The sequence below is a fragment of the Formica exsecta genome, unplaced genomic scaffold (assembly GCF_003651465.1).
Source record: "Formica exsecta isolate Colony F162 unplaced genomic scaffold, ASM365146v1 scaffold2, whole genome shotgun sequence".
Classification (NCBI taxonomy): Eukaryota; Metazoa; Arthropoda; class Insecta; order Hymenoptera; family Formicidae; genus Formica; species Formica exsecta.
This window is the reverse complement of record NW_021849297.1, coordinates 3,979,836-4,007,454: the sequence shown is the minus strand read 5'-3', so window position 1 is coordinate 4,007,454 and position 27,619 is coordinate 3,979,836. Positions and strand designations below refer to the sequence as shown.

At 31.2% G+C, this 27,619-nt stretch overlaps 2 protein-coding genes across 2 annotated transcripts in view; both read right to left on the bottom strand.

Annotated features, from left to right (window-relative positions):
- Window positions 1-1,145, bottom strand: part of LOC115234509 — a 4,734-nt gene extending 3,589 nt beyond the window's left edge. Inside the window, exons 1-2 of the mRNA XM_029805643.1 lie at window positions 1,132-1,145; window positions 91-242 (exon numbers count right to left, since the gene is read on the bottom strand). Coding sequence (XP_029661503.1) covers window positions 91-198 — 108 coding nt within the window. The 5' untranslated portion in view covers window positions 199-242; window positions 1,132-1,145. The remainder of the gene's footprint in view (window positions 1-90; window positions 243-1,131) is intronic.
- An 8,537-nt stretch (window positions 1,146-9,682) lies between these two features.
- On the bottom strand, window positions 9,683-27,281 carry LOC115234365 (ATP-binding cassette sub-family C member Sur). The gene is made up of 31 exons (XM_029805397.1): window positions 26,718-27,281; window positions 24,914-25,216; window positions 21,790-22,050; window positions 21,392-21,494; window positions 20,264-20,491; window positions 19,797-19,994; window positions 19,577-19,723; window positions 19,200-19,403; window positions 18,895-19,032; window positions 18,526-18,688; window positions 18,150-18,328; window positions 17,945-18,070; window positions 17,519-17,756; window positions 17,341-17,446; window positions 16,998-17,259; window positions 16,763-16,900; window positions 16,313-16,555; window positions 15,984-16,231; window positions 15,654-15,719; window positions 15,494-15,562; window positions 15,321-15,415; window positions 14,960-15,189; window positions 14,392-14,613; window positions 14,078-14,259; window positions 13,539-13,710; window positions 13,071-13,308; window positions 12,609-12,736; window positions 12,200-12,387; window positions 11,974-12,077; window positions 11,664-11,860; window positions 9,683-11,138 (listed from the first exon to the last, which is right to left on the bottom strand). The coding sequence occupies exons 2-31, from the start codon at window positions 25,138-25,140 to the stop codon at window positions 10,983-10,985; spliced, it is 5,256 nt and encodes a 1,751-aa protein (XP_029661257.1). The 5' UTR covers window positions 25,141-25,216; window positions 26,718-27,281; the 3' UTR covers window positions 9,683-10,982.
- Between the last annotated feature and the right edge of the window lie 338 nt (window positions 27,282-27,619).

The following is a 27,619-nucleotide window of genomic DNA, read 5'->3' as shown; positions in this document are numbered from 1 at the left end:
AGAACGTAACGCCACAAATCTTCTTTTTATTTTAATAAAGTTACGTTTTTTTTAAAATAGTAATTTGCTTGTATATTGCATAGGACTTACAACGCCTATAGTAAAGTTATTAGATTCCTCATGGCCTGGCGGAGGGGTAACATTAATGCTACCCTTCTGTGCAAAGATGGTGGCCTTTGGAAAGCAAGAAAACCTCATGTTATTTTCGTCCAATGCATGTCCAAAGCAAATTCTTTTGACGCCTGAAAAAGAAAAACATTTTCTTTATATTTATTTTATAAGTAAAGCAGTATTAATATTTATCTTATTTTATTCAAAAGAGAAAATATAGATTTATATCATAAAAATAGAAATATAAAATACACAGTGCGTAGAGAGAAAATACGCGGTACAGATATTAATTAGAAAAGAATTTTTATAAGATATAGATATATTGTCTGTGAAAGGAATTTAATGAACATTTTAATGCTTTGTTTTATCAATGCATCGTCATATCATTTGTATTGTCGTATATTAATCATAAAAAGTAATTCCTATATTGATAATTATTATCTATAGATAGCGAAAAATTTTTTTAGTTATTTATTTCTAAAATCAAAGTATCTTTGCAGAATAATCATTTTTTACAGGACAATTAATTTAATCAAGTAAAGAAATTAATTATAGAATAATTAATTTAATCTTATCTAATATTTAAAATGTTATGCGGAGTTTTATTTATTAAAGTGTCTCGTTAATTTAATTGTCTCGTATCTCGTATCTCTCGAAGTAACATTAGATAACGTAACGTTCATTAGACTTATTATAATTGCGCGAATAAACAACATACAAGGGTGCTAGGAGGATTATTTTAATCACTCACTCTTTCGCGTCACGTTTTCTTCTTCATAGGGACATTTAACAAAATTCACTTTTCGATATCGCTTGGTGTTACTTATGGAGGTTATTTATGATTAGTATTTTACTCCTTTGTCGAATACTTCGACTCGTTCGCGAATTGAATTACGTTCATCAGACTATTCCATTTTTCGTGACAGCTTTCATACGACTATTCGTTCTCAATGCGAGAATCGATTCCACACCAGTCACATGCTTATGCTAATGGTGTTTGATGCACGTGATATTTTGTACCTTGACGTCATAATGCATTAGCACATGCTATGATGAGAATATTCTTGACTTTACCAAGTTTGATTATCTTCCACGTAAAGGTTTTCATTTCACGGCTATAATAATTTTCCTGAAGACGCTGTAAAGATACTAAACACTTCAAAATGTATTCTACAAATATTGTAATATGCACATAAATGCTATTTGCAATTATGAATTTCTAATTTACATTATCGTATTTGATACTTTTCAGTATCCTATAATGACTTATAAATCTGTAATATTTTATGTGTAAAGTAATGTATTTTATATAAAAAAAAACTTAAAAGTTTATAACAGAGAGGTCTGTACCTATATAGAATAGATTAAATTAATTTTAGTAATATATTTTCCTCTTTACATAATCCCCAACTAAAATAAATGTACCTAAAAAATTCAATCTAATAGAAACCAGTGCAAGAGTGATGTAAAATTTTTTAAAAAAGATATTTTGAGACAAGGAATTTTAATTCTTTCTTCATCTAGGAGCATGTCTTACAAAATTAAATTAATATGTATGTGTATATGTTTAATATTATTTCGAGTTGTCACGTTGTAAATGTGATAATAAGAATATTCTCGATTTTACCAAATACAAGGCTTTCACACAATAATATTCTTAGTAACAATAAGAGACTGAAACTCACACAACTCGAATCGTTGTTCTGTTTAGTAGCGGTCTTTCAGAAAAGATCTGTGACAAGGTCCGCGCTTATCTCTTATGAAGCGTCTCGATAATCCAGGCCACGCGTCGCGTCGTCATGTTGCTGTTGATTTTGTCGCGATGTGATTCAGCGATGTTTTTGGTTTTATTGTAATCTTTCGCAAAGTACTGTATCTATTCATTTCTAATCTTTCCTCGTATATTGTTTGGCGAGAATAGTTCGAGTGTCGCTTTGTTTATCACCAATATGCAAACAATGTAAAAATCTCGAGGTAATATTTTTTAGAAGCGTTCATTAGTTATAAGGTTTCAAAAATTATATTTATACTAGTGTTATTACTTAGTATTATTTTGTACTAGAGAATGAAATAACTGCCTATTTTCTCTTTTATCAACATTAAATAAAATATTTTTTTATCATAATTTAAAAAATAAATATATATATTATTAGGTTTGATGAGAATATATATCTAAAAAAATAGAAATAAAAAATATATTTGATATAAAATTAATTAAAGGAGAAAGAGTTTTCTTACAAATTTTGTTACAAATTTTCTCTATTTATAAAGTTTTTGCCAAAATTTATGATCTAAAATCGTTTGTATAATTTAAAGATTCGTTATTTTTTAGGAAATATGATGCTCACTTATTAATTATTTGTATAATTGTTGTGCAGCATTGTTGTGCTTGGTATATATATTTCTACAAGATATCAGTCTTTTATTATATAAAAATGAAGAATATTAACATTATTATTTAAATATTACCAAAATTTTTTAACAAATTGCAAAATTATCTTTTTTTGTGATAAAATCTTATACAATTCTCTTGAGCAAAGCGTTACAGTACAGTTCTTCAATAATGCATGATCTCGTTATAAGACACAAGGTCGGGCTTTACACACTATATCGGGATCATGATAACAATATTTGATTAAACATAAACGGGTAAACGATTGCCTAAACCTTAATTATAGCGCGCCCGCCAAGTATGTTTGTCGCGACATACACGATAAACTTTACGGGTGATTAATTAATTAATAAGTGATCTTCTACGAGAAGAGATTTTCTAAAATTTATCAAATTTATCGTCATATTTTTCCGTTTTAGTAAAAACGGGCAAATATAAAATTATATCAGAAACAATTCGTGATTACATCGCTGTGAAATAATTGAATTTGGGCCGCGTGAGATTTTACTGCACATCGAACTGTAAAAGTTATATAATCATAATTAACGAAGCGATTTATTATTGTAGTTTATTATTCGCGTGGACAAATCATATGTTTCGCGTAAAAAAATAAAAGATCAGAAAGTCTTGCATTTCCGCGGTATCGTGTAATAATATATTAATTAATTAAACTTTTTACGTAACGTAAAGGAAAATAAGAAATCGTTTCGTTTATAATTAAAGAAACTTCTGAAGAAAAAATGAAGGAAAAAGAGTTACGTGTAATGATTACATTTATAGGCATTCTCAGTTATTTATTATTTGCATAATATTATTATTCATTACTTACTTGCGCTTTTTCGCATTTTCAATATATAAAAAGTCTTTTATATTTGTGTATTATGTGAAATTCAATTTCATTATATCTTTCGGATCAAAAACATGCAAGATGTAAGAAAAACGAGAGCGAAAACGACGGCCGATCAGTGATCACACGCGAATGCAACGCTCTACGCGCTTTTTCCTGATCCCCTGAAATGGCGATCATGTTTCGTTAACAATTCGGAATTAAAGTCTCGGAGATCGTTGTAATTCGCGCCTCGACGTGGAACATTGTAGCTATATGGTCAATTATAATGCGACAGTTCCTTTGCTTTGTTTTTTTTTACTTGTTTATGTAAAAATTGCGAGGTCATACAAGTTACGGAAGCGCCGAGAATAAACGTAATGATATTGTAATCTGTTACACAATGCGCGTTCGGTGTCGGTTTCCAGGCGGAAAATACACGAATCATGTTTAAAAGCGCGGTCGTCGCGGTTGCGAAAAACCGATCCTGTAACGAGTATAAGCGATAGCGATTTTTAAAGACTGAACTTTAAAACGTTTATCATCAGAAATTATGTCTCTTTAAATAATCGAACTTATTGTTTGCGAATGATGATTTTCCAGATTTTAATAGTCCTGAGTAGATTTACAGGATGTCTTCAAACACAAGTGCTTTTTCTCAACTGCACAAAACTTTTTGGTAACTTTGGACTCGCGATTCATTCTAGTTAAAAATTTGATTTAGATTTTTTTTATAATTGATTATTTGTAATATTTATAAAATATTATGCTTAACTAAATTATTTAATATTAGTAGTTTTACTCTATATGTTAAAGATTAAATTTTGCAAATTAAATTTGCGAATTTTTAAACTTATCTGTTAGAAATCACATATATAAATATAGTCTGAATTAAAATTAAGAAGCTAGATTCTTTAAAATGTAAATGTTTCTTTTACGTACTTTACAATTTTACATATCTCTTACGATAATTATGTAAAAATTCTTTCTTGATGTCTTGTGCGCATATTTAATCTCCTGTTTCAGATTTTATTATTTTACATGGTACGTTTATTTTTATGTCTCGCAAACATCTTATAACGTAATACAAACGTAATACGAGCTATATATAACGTTAAGATAGCAAACAATTAATGCCCGTGTTAAACGCTGTCCAATGTTTTATCGATATATGTATATTTGTGTGTGCAAAGAGAGGTCTGTGTATATATTTTATAAGTCGCGGACAATTAAGGTAACATTGTTTTATTAATTACATAGGCTCTTTATTACAGACGCGTTTAATCAACTGTCTCGACAAGCGTTGCCGAGGTTAATTAACTTCACTCATGCATACGTATATGGTTGTAATTATATTTCTTAAAGCGACACGTGCGAATTACGCGCAGTTTTGTTTTTTTAAAGGATCGCCATTTTTTGTGGCTCCTTTTAATCATTATTCGGTTTAATCATTTCCGGTTCATCTGTCATCGCCCGCGCTTATCGTCCAAATTATTTTATACTCAGGATAAACACAGAAATGTAAGTACAACAATGAAAGATAAAAGTATAACTGTGCAATTATTATAATTAGTATTTATTTCAGGAAAAATAGATTTTTGTCTTTATCGTATAATAATTTTTGATATATAGTAATGATATTGTAATCTGTTACACAATGCGCGTTCGGTGTCGGTTTCCAGGCGGAAAATACACGAATCATGTTTAAAAGCGCGGTCGTCGCGGTTGCGAAAAACCGATCCTGTAACGAGTATAAGCGATAGCGATTTTTAAAGACTGAACTTTAAAACGTTTATCATCAGAAATTATGTCTCTTTAAATAATCGAACTTATTGTTTGCGAATGATGATTTTCCAGATTTTAATAGTCCTGAGTAGATTTACAGGATGTCTTCAAACACAAGTGCTTTTTCTCAACTGCACAAAACTTTTTGGTAACTTTGGACTCGCGATTCATTCTAGTTAAAAATTTGATTTAGATTTTTTTTATAATTGATTATTTGTAATATTTATAAAATATTATGCTTAACTAAATTATTTAATATTAGTAGTTTTACTCTATATGTTAAAGATTAAATTTTGCAAATTAAATTTGCGAATTTTTAAACTTATCTGTTAGAAATCACATATATAAATATAGTCTGAATTAAAATTAAGAAGCTAGATTCTTTAAAATGTAAATGTTTCTTTTACGTACTTTACAATTTTACATATCTCTTACGATAATTATGTAAAAATTCTTTCTTGATGTCTTGTGCGCATATTTAATCTCCTGTTTCAGATTTTATTATTTTACATGGTACGTTTATTTTTATGTCTCGCAAACATCTTATAACGTAATACAAACGTAATACGAGCTATATATAACGTTAAGATAGCAAACAATTAATGCCCGTGTTAAACGCTGTCCAATGTTTTATCGATATATGTATATTTGTGTGTGCAAAGAGAGGTCTGTGTATATATTTTATAAGTCGCGGACAATTAAGGTAACATTGTTTTATTAATTACATAGGCTCTTTATTACAGACGCGTTTAATCAACTGTCTCGACAAGCGTTGCCGAGGTTAATTAACTTCACTCATGCATACGTATATGGTTGTAATTATATTTCTTAAAGCGACACGTGCGAATTACGCGCAGTTTTGTTTTTTTAAAGGATCGCCATTTTTTGTGGCTCCTTTTAATCATTATTCGGTTTAATCATTTCCGGTTCATCTGTCATCGCCCGCGCTTATCGTCCAAATTATTTTATACTCAGGATAAACACAGAAATGTAAGTACAACAATGAAAGATAAAAGTATAACTGTGCAATTATTATAATTAGTATTTATTTCAGGAAAAATAGATTTTTGTCTTTATCGTATAATAATTTTTGATATATATATATAATAATTAGTTATAAACAGATAGTAAGATAATAGAGCGCGAGATTAAGCTTTTACAAGTTTTCATAGATACAATTTTTCTAATAAGTAATGCTGACGCATTTTCTAACAAAATTTCAAAATTATAAATGTAGCTTTTTAAAAAATAAAAGAAAAATTGGGGGAAAATTAAATATAATACATAATTTATTTTAGTTGCAAGAACATCTCGATTACTCTGCTAAATTGCACAATCAGATTATTTAACAATTCGATATTTATGATCTCGTCGTGACAATGATGAAATGACAGAAATCTTATTACTTGGCTGTCTTCTTTCGATTATCAGCGTTGGAATGCAAGTCGATCTTGAAATTAATCAGTCTCAGACAGTATCAGAAACACGAATCGCCGTTTCCGTGGATTGATTAGATAATTGATCGCACGGATAAAAGTATGCGTGCGAAGAGTCAAATCTTGGCTTTGTTCTCTCGATAAACGAACTTGACGAAAAGCGCGCTTCGCTCATTAGCGTTTATATACACTTTTTGAAACTCACCCTTCAGGTTGACGTCCGAAATGTTTCAAGATGAATGAAAATGATTCGAAGACTACGCTTTTAAAGAACGAAAAAATATCAAGGAAGATTATGCACTTTCCGTTTACGCAATCTCGGAACAGTGAAATACAGATTTTTATTTTCAGCTACGACGACGGAGCTGCACCGTACGAATTCGCATATTCGACTGATGCCTCAAGTTCGACAAAGATGCAGAAATCTTATCTAGCCGATAACACAGAGTAGCGACAAGCAGTGTCAACAAGCAGGTATATGCGGCGCGCGAGCATCTTATCTAATGAGTCTATTCTTTTTCCATTAATAAGGCCACCTTCGTCCTCTCTGTTTCGCACATATACTTCGGCTGTAATTCTCAAGGAAAAATATTTTATTTTTCCTGTCAGGCAGCAATATTAATACCCGCTTAGTCAATCTTGCTCAAGATGAACTGAAAATAATGATTGAAAAATTTCTGTTTTGTAATTATTCCAGAATAAGCAAAGATATAATTTATTATAACTAAAATTTATCAAAGAATCTGGTCCCGTGAAAATTATTGAATATAAAATTATTCCAACAAAAAGTCAATAATTTAAACTCAATGAAAATACCGTAAAATCTTACTACACACATTTACTATATATTTTTTTGATAAATAATACTCTTATTAAATAAAAGTGTCTTGTGTAAATTGAAATGATATTTTAATCTATGATGTAATAATTTGATATATGATGACGTTACTCTGTATATATGCAGCTTTTAAAAAGAGCGGTAATTCCATATATTAAATATATACCTATGCTCTTTTTCACATTAATAGAAATAAATATTTATAGATATCTTTTTACATTGATTAACAATTAGCATCATTAGTTATATGCGCAAGTTTATTACGTTTTTAAAATGAAAGCTTGAACATAGAATATAATTATTTTTTACGAATAATAATATTTATCTATGCGCTGACGTGAATCGATACACTGATTCAGCAATGTCTCCAGTTTGCATGTTTACGTCAGTGAATGTAAGTTGTACATGTGTGTGTAAAATTTTCTATATTTTTTTTAGTAATACTATAACTGAAAATTTTAATGATAATTCGACATCTGATGCAACGATGCTTTAAACTTTAAACTATCGTTAACTTCAAGCGTGTATTAATAACTATATAAGTGACATTTCGACGGTATTATTATACATAAATGCTCGAATATATGTTTCTCAATTATCAAGTACGATATTATGTTTAGAAATATTTAATGTTTAGAAATAAGTTTTTTCATTATTGCCAAAATCGTTTTTATATTCGTAAAGATTCGAAAGTTATTTGTTTCCTGGAGCGTTTTTAAGAATTAATATTAGTTTTATCGATTAATATTTAGCAGTTCCATAAGAAGACTCTACTAATTTGTTAGCTCGCGAACAATCGATGACTCTCTGTCTGCCTTTATATTTCCTATATTCTTATCTGCAAAATAATGTGCTTTTATCACAAGTCTGTTGCTTTTATCATGTTCACTGGTTGCACCTTAGTTTTTTGAACAACCATGATAAGCCTTTCCGAGTATAGTTTCACTTACTTTGGTGCTTTAATATTTTTTTTGCAGCAACTACAAATAATCTAATAAATCTTGTAAATTTAATTTTGAATGTGATCACGTTACTTTGTTACTTATCTGTATACTTTAATTCACTAAGTAAGCAAGTGCGTTCTTTTTTTCTTATCACAGTTCGCTTTTTTTTATTAACATCATTATCATTAGATAACGGAAACGAATGGTTCATTTGGATTTTAATCTCCGCTATATCCAGCAAAAAAAAATACAATTTATTTTATTTTACATCTAAGACCTCTACAATAGCTAATTAGTTGAAGTAATTATCATATTTGCTTAAATGTTGTGTTATCTCTCTGATAATTCCAGTAATATTGATTTAAATTTTGCTGTTTTTGCAATTTAAAATTGATTATTCTTTTGCTAAGTAATATAAATTACGATAAAAAAGAGATTATATTATATAAAACTCTTATATATTTAAAAAAATATATTACATTTGCTTACACATACACATGACATGAACAATTTGTAAAATATTACGAAAGCAATTTAGTAAGTTTTAATATATTTAATCTCAGGCTGTGTCATGTCGCGATGTGTCCACTTAGATAAAAACTAAATATTATTAACAAAGCTAAATATTATTAACAAAGCTCTTAAAGCGGAAAAGAACTTTATGGTTCCTTATATGACTCTGACGAAACGCTAAAGATATAACGATATATTGACTCAGAACAAAGCCGCTTGTATCCTCGTATTTTCAAAACTGCGAATCTTCTGACACGTGGCAAAAATTTGCTGATATGAGCTGATAGGCGCATATAATTTATTTAACCGGAAATACTTGCCTCTTGAACTTTACGATTCCGTTCGTTGCGTCACCGATTTATCTTTGTGATCTCATGCGGCAAGGTACGATAAAGTGTAAAATATTCCACTCTAGACACGTGTACTTTTTCTAAAACACATTCACAATTACATTCTTGTCACTTCTGTCGAATTGTTCTTAATCACATAATGATAGTTTGTTATCGAATCGTCAAATTCAGAAAAATTTGGCAAAATCACTGAAGTCTAATTATTTGACAGTTTGATCACGTCACATCGAATTTGGTCACCAATAGTTCAAATTCATTATTAAATTGAAATTAGATTCAACAAGTATTTCTGTATTGTTGTAGGAATTATCTTCGAAACGAGCACATATATTTTTTCCTTTATTACAAATCGGCCTGATGCAATAGAGAAAGTTCATATATCGTGTGTTAATAACTGCCGTTTAAATTAATTTATTAATCGCGTCTGTTGTCGGCGAAAATTCCTTATATGACTCTGACGAAACGCTAAAGATATAACGATATATTGACTCAGAACAAAGCCGCTTGTATCCTCGTATTTTCAAAACTGCGAATCTTCTGACACGTGGCAAAAATTTGCTGATATGAGCTGATAGGCGCATATAATTTATTTAACCGGAAATACTTGCCTCTTGAACTTTACGATTCCGTTCGTTGCGTCACCGATTTATCTTTGTGATCTCATGCGGCAAGGTACGATAAAGTGTAAAATATTCCACTCTAGACACGTGTACTTTTTCTAAAACACATTCACAATTACATTCTTGTCACTTCTGTCGAATTGTTCTTAATCACATAATGATAGTTTGTTATCGAATCGTCAAATTCAGAAAAATTTGGCAAAATCACTGAAGTCTAATTATTTGACAGTTTGATCACGTCACATCGAATTTGGTCACCAATAGTTCAAATTCATTATTAAATTGAAATTAGATTCAACAAGTATTTCTGTATTGTTGTAGGAATTATCTTCGAAACGAGCACATATATTTTTTCCTTTATTACAAATCGGCCTGATGCAATAGAGAAAGTTCATATATCGTGTGTTAATAACTGCCGTTTAAATTAATTTATTAATCGCGTCTGTTGTCGGCGAAAATAACTTCCTCACGTGATGATCGATGCGACAGTTGTGTCAATAGAATGTTCACTTAACACCTTTTTTTGATATCGAATTCCACGCGTGTCAGGCTTATCGGCATCACCGCCAATTCGCCGATCTGAACCAAAAAGTGCTGATAGGCAAAATAACTCCGGTGCTATCGACAGGCCGGCCTCGGTGCCACTAACAGAAAAATACTTTTGCGTTTTCCGTGGTAGTAGATACGATCGGCAATGTGGGGGTATTGGTAATTATCGTCGTTTGGCACTTATCTGTACGATACCAGGTACGTGTTCAAGCACGGTTGGATTGTGGTTTTAGATCGCTTGCACCAGGCTATATATCCTTGTTTCTTCTTTACGCGCGCGCGCGCGTGCATGTGTGTATAAATTATAAAAATATTTAACTTTTATACACATTATTTCAACATATATTACATATATAATATTTACAATCTATTTTCTTTTATTTACAAAAAATCATAAATTATCTTAAATATATTCATGATACAAAAATAAAATATTGTTTAAAGATAGAAAATTAGTCACACATATCAGTATAAAAAATAAAAATGTATTATTCCTATAATATAGTAAAAAAACATACTTCTTTAAAGCAGTCTTTTCAAAATTTTATCTTAATCAATATATTGTGATCAATTAAATTGTGAAGTCAATTGACACGTAGTTTTTGGTTTCTTTTACAATCATTGTGGTTCGTCACTTTGGTTAATTGTTTTGACCATTGTAGAAAAGATTCCGTTTTGTTGCTGCATTAAATCATTTGGTGAGCCCTCCTCGATGATTCTGCCTTCGTCAAGAACAACAATACGGTCACAACCTAATAAAGCCACTGCTCGATGCTGCGAAAATATTAATTTTGTTAAAATTTTTTATCTAATCTCATTATAATGAAATTAAATTCAAGATAGTGTAAGAACTTTAGTAAATATTACAAAATGCTTCTTGTTTTTTAAATTATAGTTTTCTCTGAGTTTTGCATATTTTTATTTCTAGCTGTTCTTTTCTGTTTATTATACAAATAAATAGTAAAAATGGTGTTAAAGTATTTTTCAATTTCATTGACATGAAATTATTCATAATTACGTGTATGTAACATGTTATAAATAATAATAATAACATGTTGAATTAAAATTAATATATTATATTAGTGTTAAATATATAATGTTATTAAAAAAATTAATTTATGCAAATGTGATAATTTTAAGAGACAGTTTCAACTTTGTAGGTTGTGCAGATTTAATAAACATATATTTTTTTTTATGACTAGTTGAACAGTTAAAAACAGTTAAAGTTGGTCGTTCGTTGATAAAACAAATTATTTACTTGGCAAAATGCATATTTAATTTATAAAAATATCTACTAACCGCGATAATGATCACAGTTTTGTTCTCAAAGGCAACGGCAGCCGCTTTTAGAAGCGACTTTTCGGTGAGTACATCGAGCGCACTAGTTGCTTCATCGAGTACAATGATATTTGATCGTTGAAGAATCGTACGTGCCATACAAAGGAGTTGTAACTGACCGGCTGAAAAATTTTCACCGCCTTCTCGTACCTCGAGATCTATCAAAATTAGATTCTATTACATGCATGTTTTGTACACATACACACAACATTTTTATTTTTAAAATATCTTATTTTATATTATGTTTATTATATAAATTTATTACACATACTCAGTCCTTCTGGATGCGAAGCTATAACATCTTTGACTTGAGAGAGTTCCAAGGCATGCCAGATTTCTTGGTCTTCATGTTCCGAAAGTGGATCTAAATTTTCTCTACGAGAAATAATTCACCAAGTTATAACTTTCATAAAGTATACGAGTCGAATAGTATTAAAGACTCTAGACGTGTTTCGTAACAAGAGACTTGCGAAATTTCACTGTTTATATATACAGACCTAATTGTGCCGCTAAACATTATTGCATCTTGCGGTATGGCCGATAACCGCGATCGTAATATTCGAAGAGGCACTTGCCGGATGTCGATCCCGTCTAATAAAATACGACCTTGACTGATTTCGATTAACTGGAAGAGAGCCATCACGGTAGATGATTTTCCGCTACCGGTTCTCCCACAAATGCCCAACTATACAAATATTAATTTTGTATGTGCGTGTTCATAATATATCTTTATTTCCTTACATATTAAAATAAAAAAAAAAAAAGATAATTTAACATTTATTTTATTTATCTTATCTATTATTATTTTGAGAGATACTGTTTTATTATTATTTACTATAATAATTATTACTTATATTATATTAATAAAATTTATTTTTTTTTATTTTATTAATTGTAGAAAATTACCTTTTGTCCGGCTGGTATTTTCAAAAACAAATCTATGATCACCGGATTTCTGTCTACATCGTATCGCAGAGAGACGTTCTCAAAAACAATTTCACCCTTATTGGGCCAATCATCGGCCACTCGTAAATCTAAGACCCGAAAGATATAACTAATACATATACGATAAAGGAGGTAACGGGAAATAACGAAGTATAGGGAGAATATGAAGATATTTGAAAAATACTTTTATATCATCAATAAAAGACTTCGTACTTCGTGTTTTAATACATAGATTAATCGCTAATAGTAGATTTTGATTAATACTCAAATTAAAATATACTATATCTTTCTGATAAAAAAAGGAAAACTTTATTTACTTTAAAATCAAATCCAGAAAATAAAAATTTAATAAAGAAAAAATTAAGTATAGAAAAAATTTTGTGCTTATAAATTACTGATAAAATTTCAAGCTAAAATAGTTACCTTTTTCGTGATATTTCTCTGGTTGCGCATTTCTATATGCGGAAATTCGGACCACACTTCCCATATACATTTCGATTTCTGCAGTAAACTTGACCACCCAGTTCAAGTATATCGGTACTAAGAGAGTATAATTGATTGCTAGGCCCACTAGAGCGGGTGTTACGCGGCTTGGATATAATTCTGCAGAAAGTAAGGCCGCAAAAATAGCTGTTACCACAATAATAGCGCCTAGATAATCCTGAAAGTATTTATCAAACTATGAAAAGGTTGTTATTAGAATCAAGAAATCTGAGACGTTTCGTACATATCGATATAATTCATAAAGTATATATGTATATAATTATTTATATCAAATAATATTATATTAATATAAATTTTTAAATGCTAATCACGATTATCAAATTTTTAAAGATTGGCTTTTGAATCTAAATTTTTTAATATTCAATGCACTTTGCTCGTTATTTTTACCAATGCAATGCCGAGCCACCTGCTGCTAGTATTTAGAATGAGAAACGCATTGGTGTTTATGTCGAGGCGTCTCATTGTTTCCTCCATGAAACGACTTTCTTGCTTGAATGCCCTCAGTGTCGGAAGCCCGGACAAAGTTTCTGAGAAATGCGCTGCTACCGGTCCCCTTGTGCTTGAGCCATACGTATAATTATTTATACATTCCCGCTTATAGGAAGCGAAAGATGCGAAAGAAACTTAGTGACTATCTTTGAATTAGAAAGAAGAAACCTATTAAATATTTATAAATGCATGCTGTCTCGTTCATATCGTCTTTCACTTGGACAGTTATTATCAATTATTATTATTTAATTGTTAGTTATGATTTGTAATTTTTATATGAATGTCATAAATCACTTGTGCACATTGTAATCTTCTAATTTTTTGAATAAGGAGATAAGAGAATTAGAAGAAATTTTTTAATAATTTCTTTTATGAAATTATGTAAATTTTTTAAAAGGTTTATACGAAAGATCATGATAAAATATCATCAGTAATACCTTCCGTCTAGTCGTTGCAATTGTCTGGCGCTTCGCCTGTAGAATCTTTGTAATACATAATAAGCGCAGCTGGTTGGTACAGCGGCGATTAAAAACCACGGTGAAATAATAACATTGACAATCATCGCCGAGCCACAAAGTAATACAAAGGATGTTAATCTCTTGATCGATGTAGATAATTTCTTAAAAAAAAAACATTGGAATGGAAATTAATTCGCGCATAATTAAAATAATTTTACATTTTTCAATTATTTTTGACGACACATTTGTCGTTACTTATCCTACATTGTCAAGATATAAGACGGAATATTAACCTTGTCTATGACACCCATATCGGCACTAAATCTATTCAAGATCTTTCCGATTGGATTATAGTCGAAGAATGAGATAGGCGCGCCGAGAAGTCCAGCGATGGCTTCCTGGTGTAATTTGCGTCTAGCTCTGGCACCTGCCCACTGTCCTGCCACATTGTACAAAAATGATAAAAGGATAGAGCCCACAGATATGATGATGTACACCTTGAAATAAGATACCGTCTGCAAAAAAAAAAAAAAAATACGAATTCAAAATTGCTTGATTAAAAGAAAACACGAATATATATCTCATCGTTATTTCTTATTTTATCGTAAATATGATTTTTCCATTACATTTTGAAGCATCGACATGTCAATATTATCTTGCAATAATAATTATTATTAATTTTTAATAATAGCATTATTAATATAATATATAGATTAATTTATTTTATTGATTAATATTCTGATGCAGAGAATTGATTAAAAATTTTTTTTCTTTAATTATGAATTTTGGAGTGACACACGAATACGATACTTTTGTCGTTTATGTAATTAATCAATGCCAATATTACAACTATCTATTTACATCCTGACGTTCGTTCGTCGACGAATAAACGCTTTGATCCGTCCATCGACTCAACCAGAGATCGGTATATACGCGAAGAATTTGATAGGCCAATGCCGCTATTATGTAAACGAGTCCTGGCATCCATCCACCGGACTTTGGATATTCCATCCAAGTCATTCGAGTTACCATTCCACTTTTATCGTCGATTTCAAATTCATTTTGTTCATTTGCATCCTCACCGTCCAGAGCTAAGAAAGATTCAAAAATCACAATAGATATCTTAAGAAAAAAGAAAAAAGAGGGAGGGTTGCATGTATATATAAAAATAGATTCAAAGATATATATACAAAATTATATATAAATAGCTTTGATAACTAACTTTCTTCCATGTCATCCATATCGTCACTGGTTCGCGATTCTATCGATAGAAATCGTTTTACCGGAAAATGATCGCATTCCTGTTGTTGACTAATTCTGAAAAAGGTAAAAAAATACTTGATTTTGAATTATTTACTTGTAATTTCTTGATAATTCTTTTCTTGCTGTAATTACTTATTAGAATTTAGTATCAGCCGACGTAGGACACTTTTGTCTCTGTTTATCGCCATTTCTTCCGGATATCTAAAATTTGAATTATTATGTTTTTACTTCTTCAACTCTTATTTTTTTTATAGTATATATACTAGTCTATATATAAAAAGAAAATTGAAACCTCGTGGAGAAGAATTGTTTTAGCATACTGTTGGGTTGTCCATTGTCGTAAGTGTTGTTTCTTTTTCTGCACGAAAATTAAATACAAGAAGTAAAGCTAATTAATGCGTGAAGAATGTATAATTATATACTATCTTATATTAATTTTTCTTATTTATTATGTAATTGCAAAGAAATAATTCATTAAATTTGAAATCAAACATTAAATTTTGAAAACTTGCGACGGATAATGCTAAAGATTTTTGCTAAAGAAAAATCAATTTTGCATCAAAGACCTGATGACATGGATGGTCAGGTTTCTTTTTATAGCTTAAAACAGGAAAGTTTATACCTCGATGCCACGTGTTCTCGATTCTCGAGAATCATCGGTGTGCTGCTCTGTCGAAGAACCGGCGGTGGCCGCCGATTTTGCGTTTGAAAACTCGTCGATCTGACGCTGTCGCGATACGTCTTTGATCGTTTTCTAACGGTATTCCATTCTTCTGTTGGTACCGGAAGATCAGTAAGATCGTGACTCAGATATCTTGATCCAGATAAAGTTGTTCGGCGCAATCTTAAAGGTACAAATGCTGGAGGATTCTGAAAGGATGATTTATAACAAAATAACGTTATTGTCGCGATAATATATTCTCGTTAATATATTCTGTCCTTTTTATTTACCACATGGGCATCGCGATCGATGATCCACGATCCGTCGCTGGCGTGTCTTTTTGTTATACCGATTCCAATTCTAGAGACTAGTCTAATCAAAGACCATCTATCTTTGGCAGTTTTTTGAAAACGATTTTCATTCTCCTGTCTTGAATCTGCGATTCGCCATTCGGCCGCCAATTCGGGATCCATATCCTCGATATTGGATTTTGTTCCGACAGCACGGACTCGACAGTTATCCATGACAATTACCTTAAAATCAATTTTTATGTAACTTTTTATTCTTTTTTATTCTTTTTTAATAGAAATAATTACGTAATATAATAGAAATAAATAATTTTTTTATATGTATAGAAAAAAATTGAAACAAAAGTATATTTTTATTTGTGCACAATGTAATATGTTAAATCTTTTTAAAAAAATTAATATAAAATATTCTTGTCAATAAAATTGCAAAACCTGATGAGCAGCCTGTAACAAGTCCAATCTATGAGTGACCATAATCACAGTTCGACCGCTTCTCAACATAAGTTTTCTCACGCCGTGATCAAAGATCTGTCGACCAACGTGCTGATCTAATGCCGACAATGGATCATCCTGCAAGCAGTTCTCAATATAAAAATTTTGCATATAAATCTTTCACGCAAGAAATTGATACATTAATATTAAATGTACATAAAATACAAATACGGACCAGGAGGATGACATCGGCATCACTGTAAAATGCACGAGCTATAGTGACTCTCTGTTTCTGCCCACCGCTCAAATTGATACCCCGTTCACCTATTCTAGTTAAATCCCGACCGGGAAGTATATCCACGTCCGGTTGAAGTGCGCATGCACGCAGAACGTTACGATATCTTCGTGATCGATACGCCGAACCGAAGAGAATATTGTCCCTCAAAGTCGCGTTTTGAAGCCACGGCCGTTGCGCCACATACGCGATCTTCAGACCCCTGATAAGATGACATGCGATATTTTTAGCTTATAAAATATTGTCATCATTATTTCTTGTTTTTTTTCCTTGTTATAATTACTTGGTCCACTCAATATTTCCGTTGGTTCTTTGAATCTCTCCCAAGAGCGCCGACAATAAAGAGCTCTTGCCACTTCCGATCTTTCCTACTATTATCGTCAGCTGTCCTAAAATAATGCGAACAAAAGAGATGAACAATTCAACATCTTAATATAAAATTTTTTTTTAGTTTTATTTACCTCGCGGGAAATTAAGAGCGTTAATGGTTAATTTATTTTCATCAGGTCCCCAAGCGAAAGTACTCGATCTAATTCTAACGACAGATTCCGGAACTTCCGGATCTTTTTCGAATACTGTATCAACCGAGGAGTTAATTGTCAAATTAAACTCGCGCAAGATATTCGCTCGCGGATGTTCCTCGTCCTCCACGATATTATCGAGCGATCCGAAAGTTGTCACACTGTTAATAACTTCGACCTTGAAGAAAATAACGCGTGTTGCATTGAGTTGAATTATCGAATTATATAAAATACAATGTTTTATCAAAATTTAATTGCGCTTTGACAGTTTTAGTTAAAAAAAAACAAACATTTTTTCGTAATTTATATAAAAGGAAACTTAATCAAATATTATTAGTTTTTTTTTTTTATTTAAGAAGTACTCACATCATTATCGACATAGGAATTTGTCATCGACAATGTATCTGCGGCCGATTTACGATCGTTTGGTTCGGGGAGGATATTTATGATCTCTGGCAGCAAAAGAAACTCCTCTAATCTCGTTGTAGAAGTCTACAAAGAGATACCGTGAAGAATGTCTCACGGAGACTGAACTTAAGAAGTAGTATTTCAGGAACGCGTAATTCCTCACCAAAGCGTTGATGATAATCGGCACTATCGCCGGAAAGATGAAGAGCGGCACGGTCAGCTGCGAAAAGAGCGCGAGACTGGCAAAAACGTTTCCCGCATCAAGATTTCGTTCCTCCAACCAGAAATAAATTCCGAATGTGCAGAGGGTCATCAGAACGGAGGAGGCATGCGTCAGAAAGTCTGCGATATTAACGTATAAATTAACTTACTCAATTTTTTAATTAAATTTTATTAGGAAAATAACTGAATTATAAGACTTGTTAAATTATAGCTATTAAATTATAAAAAATTGTATAGAAATGTAATCGTCCGCATCTTTTCCCGTGTCTTATACATATTATATAATATAATAGATATTTTAATGTAAGAAAAATTACTGATGACTGCCCAATACACAGAATCCTTGTTCAGCAGTTTTAATTCCTGATTTCGGGTTCTGCGTATGCGATCTTCGAAAACATTTTCCCAGGCACGTAGTTTAATAAGTCGCATCCCTTGAAGAATTTCATTAACTAGACGTAGTCGCGCATCACTCCTTTCCTGAAGATATTTTGGGATTATTATTATTAAATATTAAATGAGAGATTATGCTGTTATATTAATTAAATAACATAATATGATTGATATATTTTATTATTATTGAATTTGTTCTACTGGCTAATTGAAAAATTTTTAAAGAGAATTAGAAAAGATGGAGTAATTGAAAAAAATTGAGAAGACAATTAAAAAATTAAGAAATAACGTACTGCTATAGACTTGGAATTTTCCGACATTCGTTTCCCGAGAAGGAGCTGCATCGGTGTGACGATCAATATGCAGCAAATCGCTCCCACAATTGCACTGACACCCAATTTTAAATATAGAAGGAAGATGATAACAGCAATCTATACAAATTAAAAAAAAAAAAGATCTATAATAAAAGGGATTATTCTGCGTTAACTGTCTGATTTCTTCGTGATATAAATAACTTTTTTCTGAGATGTTACATAATAGAGATATGTAATACATGCATTACGTAATAATGTTGCTCTATGTATTTAAATATCTTTACTTTTAACGGAATGGCCCAGATATAATGACCGATCCAGAAAAAACTCATTACGTTATACGCGTCTTCGGACATGAGATTTGTCAAAGTTCCAATGTCAACTGCTTGTTGATAACAGTGTTGATCTTTTTTTTCTTTGTCGGATGGTTTTTCTTCCTCCGAAATACTCCAAGAAGATAGTCGAAGAGCCTTATCATAAATTAACGCCTGAACAATTCAATAAAATTTTATCAAGTTTTATTTATCCAGCATTTTTTGAAATTCGAGCGAATGAAAAGCAGTGTAGGAAAAATTATTTCTAAATTCTAAATTAAATGCTTTGCATTTATTTTCAATAATCCTGAATAATCATGCTCTCGTATAACGTGATAATACACTACCTGAAGAGCTGTTCGCAAACGTATTCCTTCGACGCAGAGTACATGAGTAGAAGCTTGGCTTATTGTACTTTGCAAAATGGTCGCAAGAAAAACCAAGATCCCCAAAAAATACCCATTTTTTAGAATTTGAGAAAATGTCATGGCTCCCTAAATAAAATCCATCTTTTAGATGGCTAGTCATATTTTAATACTGTAAAATGATCGAGAGATATAACGGTACCTTCCAAGAGAAATCTTCGTTCAATATAGTATTGTTTTGTAGATCTGACGCATAATTGATGATTTTAGAAATTGCCATAGGACCTACTAAAGTCGTAATATCGCCTAGCAATTTTAAGGCACCACCCGCCGCGAAAGCCAACCATATTCGTTTCCAGAAACATTTCCATAATGACACTTTCTGCCCACGGCTTCGTAGCTAGGAATTTAATAATTTAACTTGTATAAATGTACACGCGTAGAATATAAAAATAAATCGCATATAAAAATAATTTTATTAATTATTAAAACTAAAAATTTAATTTATGTATTAGGGTGTTATTATGTTAAAATATATGAATATGAAATATAAAAGTGTAATGACATATGTAATAATTATATATAATTTTTGATTATTTGCTAAACGCATTGAGAAAGAATCAACCATCTTTTGTAGAAATTTTTTTGAAAAGGAAAGAATCAATATACCCTTTCGGTTTCGTAAATATCGCGGAAACGTTCGAACTGGTTCCTCGCCGTCTCCTCGTTCGGAAGTTGTCCAAGGTCGTGGAGTTCGAGTGATGCGTAATAACCGCGTGACAGCAGGTCAGTCACCCAGTGGAAGGTGATTCTGCTGAGGAACGGCGAGGCGGAGTGCACATAAGAGCCCCGCATGTTATCGAGCCTTTTAACGGTATACCGCCTGCTCTTCTGCATCTAAGCAAAACCGAAATATCCTTGCGGATGTATTCACGGTGAGAAAACCGTCTGAAGTATCTGAGCGACGCGATGTTTATACATTTGACTTTGCGTGGAGAGGAAAATTCGAGGAGTAAAACGCCACTAGCAGTTTGCTTTTATCAAGTCGAGGAAGTCGTAAACGCAAATGGTGAGAAGGCTTTTAATACATCTGTATGCTTCAATTATAAGTTCCGAGGGTATGATAGATATATTAACGAGTGGAAAAAGATATATAATAGGGGTAAAAATGCCTCTCTATATTTATATAGAGAAAATAACTTGAAATATTTTTCTGTACGATTTTAAAATAAGCAAAATCTTCGTTGAAAATTTGTCTTATATATTTTTGTGGACGTGCCAGCATAACGCTTGAACAAAAAGCACCGTATTAGCATTCGATAAGCACGTCTCACCGATGCATGATAATAACCATTATTGTTCAAACAAATTCGCTAAATGTAAAACAAACATTTACATTAGTTGCCGGAGCAACTGAGCGAGCACCGTCGATAAGAATATAACTTCCTTGTGCTAACTGTCGGTTTAAGTTACCCTTGTTGTGAATGCCTGATGTCATCTTACGCGATCAGGTTTAAACTCATACCGAAAATGAGTCACGCACTTTGATCATACCGAAAGAAAAGCGGGAATATTATCTTCGAGATGTGTAATGAAGAAGGGAAATTTATATTATTATATTATTAATTGAAATTATATTATAATTATAAAATCACGCGAAGCACATTTAAACTCAATTTCTATTTATATCTACGCTATATTGTATAAATTATGAAAGAATTTTACAGATATAAATATTATTAATTATAAGTCTGTCATAAAAAATCTTTTCGACTGAAAAATCAAACTACTACTCACCATACGATAAAGGGTGTAAGAATCGATAATAGCGAGTAATCCGCAACAAGCAGCGGTAATCCCCATTGTTACAACACGAACGTGTTGGATGGACAGGTTAAGCCTAAAATATTTCTTTCGATATAATTTCCAAAATATCTCCATAAACGTAAAAAAACAGATACGATAAAAATATAGTATTTTTTTAATAAGTATAAAACTATGTTGAGAAAAGTAGTCATTAGTAATAATAATGTTTTTTACAAATAATAATAGAATTAACAAATTTTTAATTTAATAAATAGTAATGGTTTACAAAAAAAGAACTATTTAAAGTTTTAATCAGATTGCATATTAATTACAAGAAGAAATGGAGACATATGAGCATATATTTTATCTCATAATTATCGATAGTGTACCTGCATAAGTGTAAAAGCTTCCATACTCGGGAAAGGCCAATTATCGTAAATCCACCACCCGACACGGCGGTACCAAAACCATCCCTCATCTCGGTTTCGCGATGCAAAATCCAACAAAACATTACGGCGATCGTCGCCAAGATTGATGACAATGAGATCGATGTCAGTATGGATTCGCATAATTCCAATAAAAGAATTGACAGTAGTAACATACAAAGTAAAGTTCTGCTTGTGTGAAGCGGCAGAAGCGACTTAGAAGGCCTAAGCGAAAAAAGATTATTATTTTTCTATACTCTATAATTACACCTACTTATTATTACGAATATCTATTTATCATATAAATAGAATTTCACAATGTAAATGCGAGTGTTTAACGAAACATTTTAATAGTAGGAATATACTAATAAATTTTATATACTATATTAGAGAGCAATAATTTTATATTGTTGATTGATAAAAAATAAGATTATAAATATGTGAAATTATTGAATGAAATCATCAAATGATGCAGTAGCGTCACCGATCCATTTGTTAATAATCAATCAAAAATACAAAAAATCGCGCTATTCGGGGCATAAAATTATTTCAAAAAGTTTTAAATATGTATTGTATTGACTATACAAAATAATGTTTAGGAATGTCAACAAATCTGCTGGCATACGGCTTTGGCGTTTGTTTGTGTACGCGTACTGTAGTATTCGCTCTGTCGAATTCAAACCGGCAGGTCGTGGCACGATTCGCTCCATATTGTCGCATTATGATATTCAAAAAGTTTTACTTATTTATTATTGACTCAGATCATTCAGTATTAATTCACAGCAGTCGGTACAATTTTTATGGATTGGTTAGTTAAAATAAAGAAATACTAGCGAAATAGTTTTTATGAATGCATTCTGTAATCGCGTCAGGTATACGAGCATATTACATATTCGACGGGTAAAGTATGAGTAGGCAGTTGGGTTTATACGCGCCTTAACGAATTTGAATGATCTCTCACAATGAGTCATTCTGTTTGCGATTTTCTGAATCTTTAGATATATCGCGATCCTAATCATGACGTTACTGGAGTCAACTTATTTTACACTTGTGGTATTCGGTATGTGTGTTGCGTAAAGTAAATATAAGATTGGAAAATATCAGAGGGTGGCTTCCGTAAAATAGGTATGCGTCTATTTCGAGGCTTGCTATGAAAAAAAATATAACAAATAAAAGTAAAAAATATAACTCATATTTTCATCTTTGCCCTTATTTGAAAAAGATGTTTATAGAAAATTTATATCGCGCGACAAAAGAATATATTGAAGTTTCTACTCACGCGGCATGTTATTAATTACGTGATAATGGTGAATAGTATACATCCAATTAGCTAATTTGTAGATGAACATACTTGAAAAAAATTTGTTTCTATTTGCAATTGCGAGATATAAAACATCAGTATTGGTATATAAAAAAGTTTATCCTATAATTAATACGAGATCTCTCTCTTCCTTTTTTTCTTTCTTTCTCTCTTTCCACGCATGAGTACATTTTGCTACTCCGTTTCATTAATTGCCTTATAATAAAAACGCAAGCAGTGTCGATGAAGTACATCGATCGCGATTAACGGAATTGCTTCATTTGCATGCGGTAACAATTTCACAAGCACTAGGTACACGCGTATGTAATTATTATATAATGTGGTAATCATATATAAAATAATTACCGGGTAAGAGATCCATTAATAAAATTTCTAATACTTGCTCCGCGTTTATGTATTATATTTTGAAATATAATGTTAAGTTGATATTATGAAGATTGTAATCAAAATATTCCAATTTTTATCGGAAAAAAGATATTTATATATTTGCTACGCGCGCGTATCAAGATATTTTTTAAATGTTACTTAATTTTCGAATATTTCACGACGGTTATAATAAATTTTTTTCGTAGGCATTAGAATATTAAATCTTATTTTTTTTTTGTCCAAATATCTCAAATAGAACAAAATTTCATATCTAATGTTAAATTTTATAAAACATCTTATATACTGAAAAAATCTTAAAAATCGTAGAAAAATATATAAGTATTCATCTTTGTGTAGTAAAAATTTATTCAGACCACGTGATTAATTAAACGTAATTCATGTTGTACTTTGACAAACAAGATATCGAGTCATTGCGAAAATACCGCAGAATTTATCAGCCTGCTGCTTCTGCGAAGCGTGAAACTACGTTGCAACGTGCAGCTTTAGTTTAGCAGTTTGGCATATGAAAATAATCAACATGCTTTTTTGAGAAACGGACTGCTAAGCACCGTAAATGCTTGGTAAGTGAGTAATTGGAAAACTAAGTTTCAAAGAAGCTCACAACTCTCGTGTCAGCTCTCGTGTCAGCTTCTTTGAAACTTAGTTTTCCAATTATATATATATTATAATGTTAATAATATTTATTAACATTACCACTCTTTGTTTATCGTTACATGAAACTGTATTAATATAATATATGACTGATTATTCCGAAATTCGTTATATACGAATAAATAGATTAATAATATATATATGTACATGTATATATTACTTGGAATTTATCATGGATAGTTATTATAAAAGTAACGCGAAAAGATGATGAAAGAGCATGTTGTATTCCAGATAATAATAATTAATTCAAGGATGACGTATAATTACCGGCGGCTTATGTATCTTATGGCGTTAAATGGAATAAATTCTTCGGGATAAACATAACCCTCGTTTGAATCATAGGACATTCCCAAATGAATAGAACATTTCGTCTAATTGAAACTTGCTTCAATTAAGCCCGAAAGTTCTCGCGTACTATTTAAGTAACATGTGTAACAGATGTTCTGTTACAATACGCTGACACGCGAGAAACTTCGTATATTCTTAGATAGTACATATACATACATTGATATCTCGCGTTTCCCATTTTAGATCGCTATGTAATTATATCACATTGAGATAAAGCAATATTTCTATTCGTCTAAATAATTGCGGGAGAAATAACTGCCCTATAAATAAACTTTGATTTTCGAGAAATGATTATTCGTGAGTTACAAAATTATTATAATTTTATTACAAATTAAAATATTAACTCTCTCAGACGCGATATTATTTTTTTCTTCAACTTACTTTCTGACCGCGCTGCATTTGTACTTGAAAATTAAAATCGCAGCAACGAGTGTTGTAAAAATAGTGACGAAGATATTCATCAGTTCGACGAGACACTCGGTCGTTGATTGCAAGTCATTTTCCGGTACCTGGAATATCGTGCCGTTTTCGGCACGCCAGAGCCAAACGATCCGTTTTGCAGGTCTTGGAAGTATATGTAGAAATTTGTATTGCTTGCAGAAATCCATTTCGATTGCATATGCGTGCAGTATCTCCGATAATTTTAACACAAAGTATCATTTATATGACTCATTAGAATTGCACCTAGAAAAGCGAATATTTATGTGCCATTTGGATCAGATGAGATGGCAGATAAAGAAATCGGAGACAAAACCAAGCATGATATTATGTGTGAAAAGAATGAGAAATGTGTGTGCATATGTATGCATATTTGCATTTCTATAGAAAAGAATAATAAGTATGTCAAATATTCATAGACTGAAATAAATTACGCGCGCTGGATTATTCAGACTGAAATATTTAGACTCTCTCTCTCTCCGGAATAAATTGTACGCTGGAGTATACATATTACCGGATAATTGGAGATCTCATTTATTTAAGTTATACTTTTATACTGACGTCACAGTAGAGTCATTCACGAATTAGATCTGGCTTTCGTACGGGAAAATCCGCGCATCACGTGATCCATTTTCGAACTTTAACACGTTTTCTAAAAATATACCGAGGCGTTGAATAACTTTCAACATTCGATAATTTAGGAGCGCGTGTGCACCAAACTTCATAATTCATCCCTTGTTACTGGTTAGATGTAATTTAGGAAGGTCAAGGATAAAATCAATAAAACGATAGAATTAAATGAAATCTTATGCAAAGTTGCAATATATGGGATACGTTTGAAAATCGTATTCAGCACTTTTTATAAAATCCAGAGAAGAGAGAATTGCAAGAGTCGCGGATATAATTTTGAGGTAAAAGCCATTTCTCGCTATTGTTAAAATATACATATGAATAGACTATTAGATAGAAAATGGTCTCTATTGTGCTGACAGTATCATCAAATCGATCCACCAGAGTAAATTGCTAAAATCAATTAAGTTTAGAATTTTGTGATGCAACTCGAAATTATTATTGAGATACTACGCGCGTAGTGTGTTTTATTTAAATTTCGAATAAATCTATTAATGAAACGTTATCTTATTTATATTCGATCAGTTCCTGAAACAGATTCTGGAGGCAAAAAAAAACGAAAAAATAATTTCTCTCTTGAAGGTTTTTTGTGCGATGCACTTTGCACTGGACAGTGATTAATGATGAGGAAAATCAATAATAACATTCACAAAACAAGTTTGAATTTCAATTGTGTTTCGTACATGTTATATCATTTTGAATACATTTTATTGCGAATAATTGTGCGTAACGCCAATGTATCTGCTAATTAATTTACATTACATTACTTTTCGCTTGAATATTTAACAATGACACTCAATTGTCACATAAATCTTAATGACATGATGTGTTTTAAAAATCTGTCTAAAAAAAAATCACATCAATCGTACGAATATTTTGCAATATTTAATTTATACTTCTTAAATAAGATAATCTTATATTTTAATCCAGTTATATTAAATGAGAAAAACTTGATAAATTATTCTCGAATTATTTCAACTCTTTGACAATAAAATATATAAGATTAATATAAATTATGCGCGCTCAGTTAAACTAAATAATTAATATTAAATTAAATAATCATATTAATTCTGTGAATAAATTAAAGCTTTAAGCATATTCCAATAGGTTTACTTACCAACGAGATAGATTAACTTTCTATTTACTCATGGTCCGCTTGTTCAATCATACTGACAACCCGATAATTATTTTTACGAGTGTAGTTAACATAAACGTGATTCTTAATTACGATGCGTTCGGTTTTTTTTTCGGTTGAACGCAGGAAATTGAAATACTAGCCGGTTGTCACCTTTGGCCGTGCATGCCGACACAAATCGCCACGTGCGCGTTACTGACAAGTGGCACAGGAGGCACGTCCTCCCTCGCCAATGGTTCACAGTCTACTGAGATGAGAACCGGACAGAATGCCAATAGCAATTCCATGTGTACCGTGAGTCACACGGTGAAAAAGATTCCGCGAGCTACTGCAGCACATAGACATCGAGATACTGATATAATTTCGTTAAATTTCGTGTAACAGATGCGAAATTAATTCGCGCGATAAACGCAATTTTTTCACGTATAACATCTTTAGCGTGTTTTCCGCGTGTTTCTTATACTGAATTTAAAAATGTAAAAACGGCAGGAAAAGAAAAATTTAAAAATATATAGTTCGATATTAAAAAGAAAAGTTTGCTAAATAAAACAGAGTAGAAATTATATTATGTGTGCAACTATAAGCATTATAAGAATACTTATTCGGATTTTATAAACAATTTAGCATAAAAACTTGCACTTAGATTTACCCATTATACCAATGTCATTATATATATTTAAAAAAAGAATGTAAAATATTTGAAAATAAATAGTAAAATAGCTAAAAATCAAAGGAATAAAAAAAAAATCTGGAATAATTTCGTTGTTATTTGCGAAAATGGATAGACATTATTTGGTAAAAAGTCCTTTTTCAGCTGTACCGTCGTAAATTGAATTCATGGAAATTATGTTGGATCTCAGTCGTTGATTTTCCCAGGAAATGAA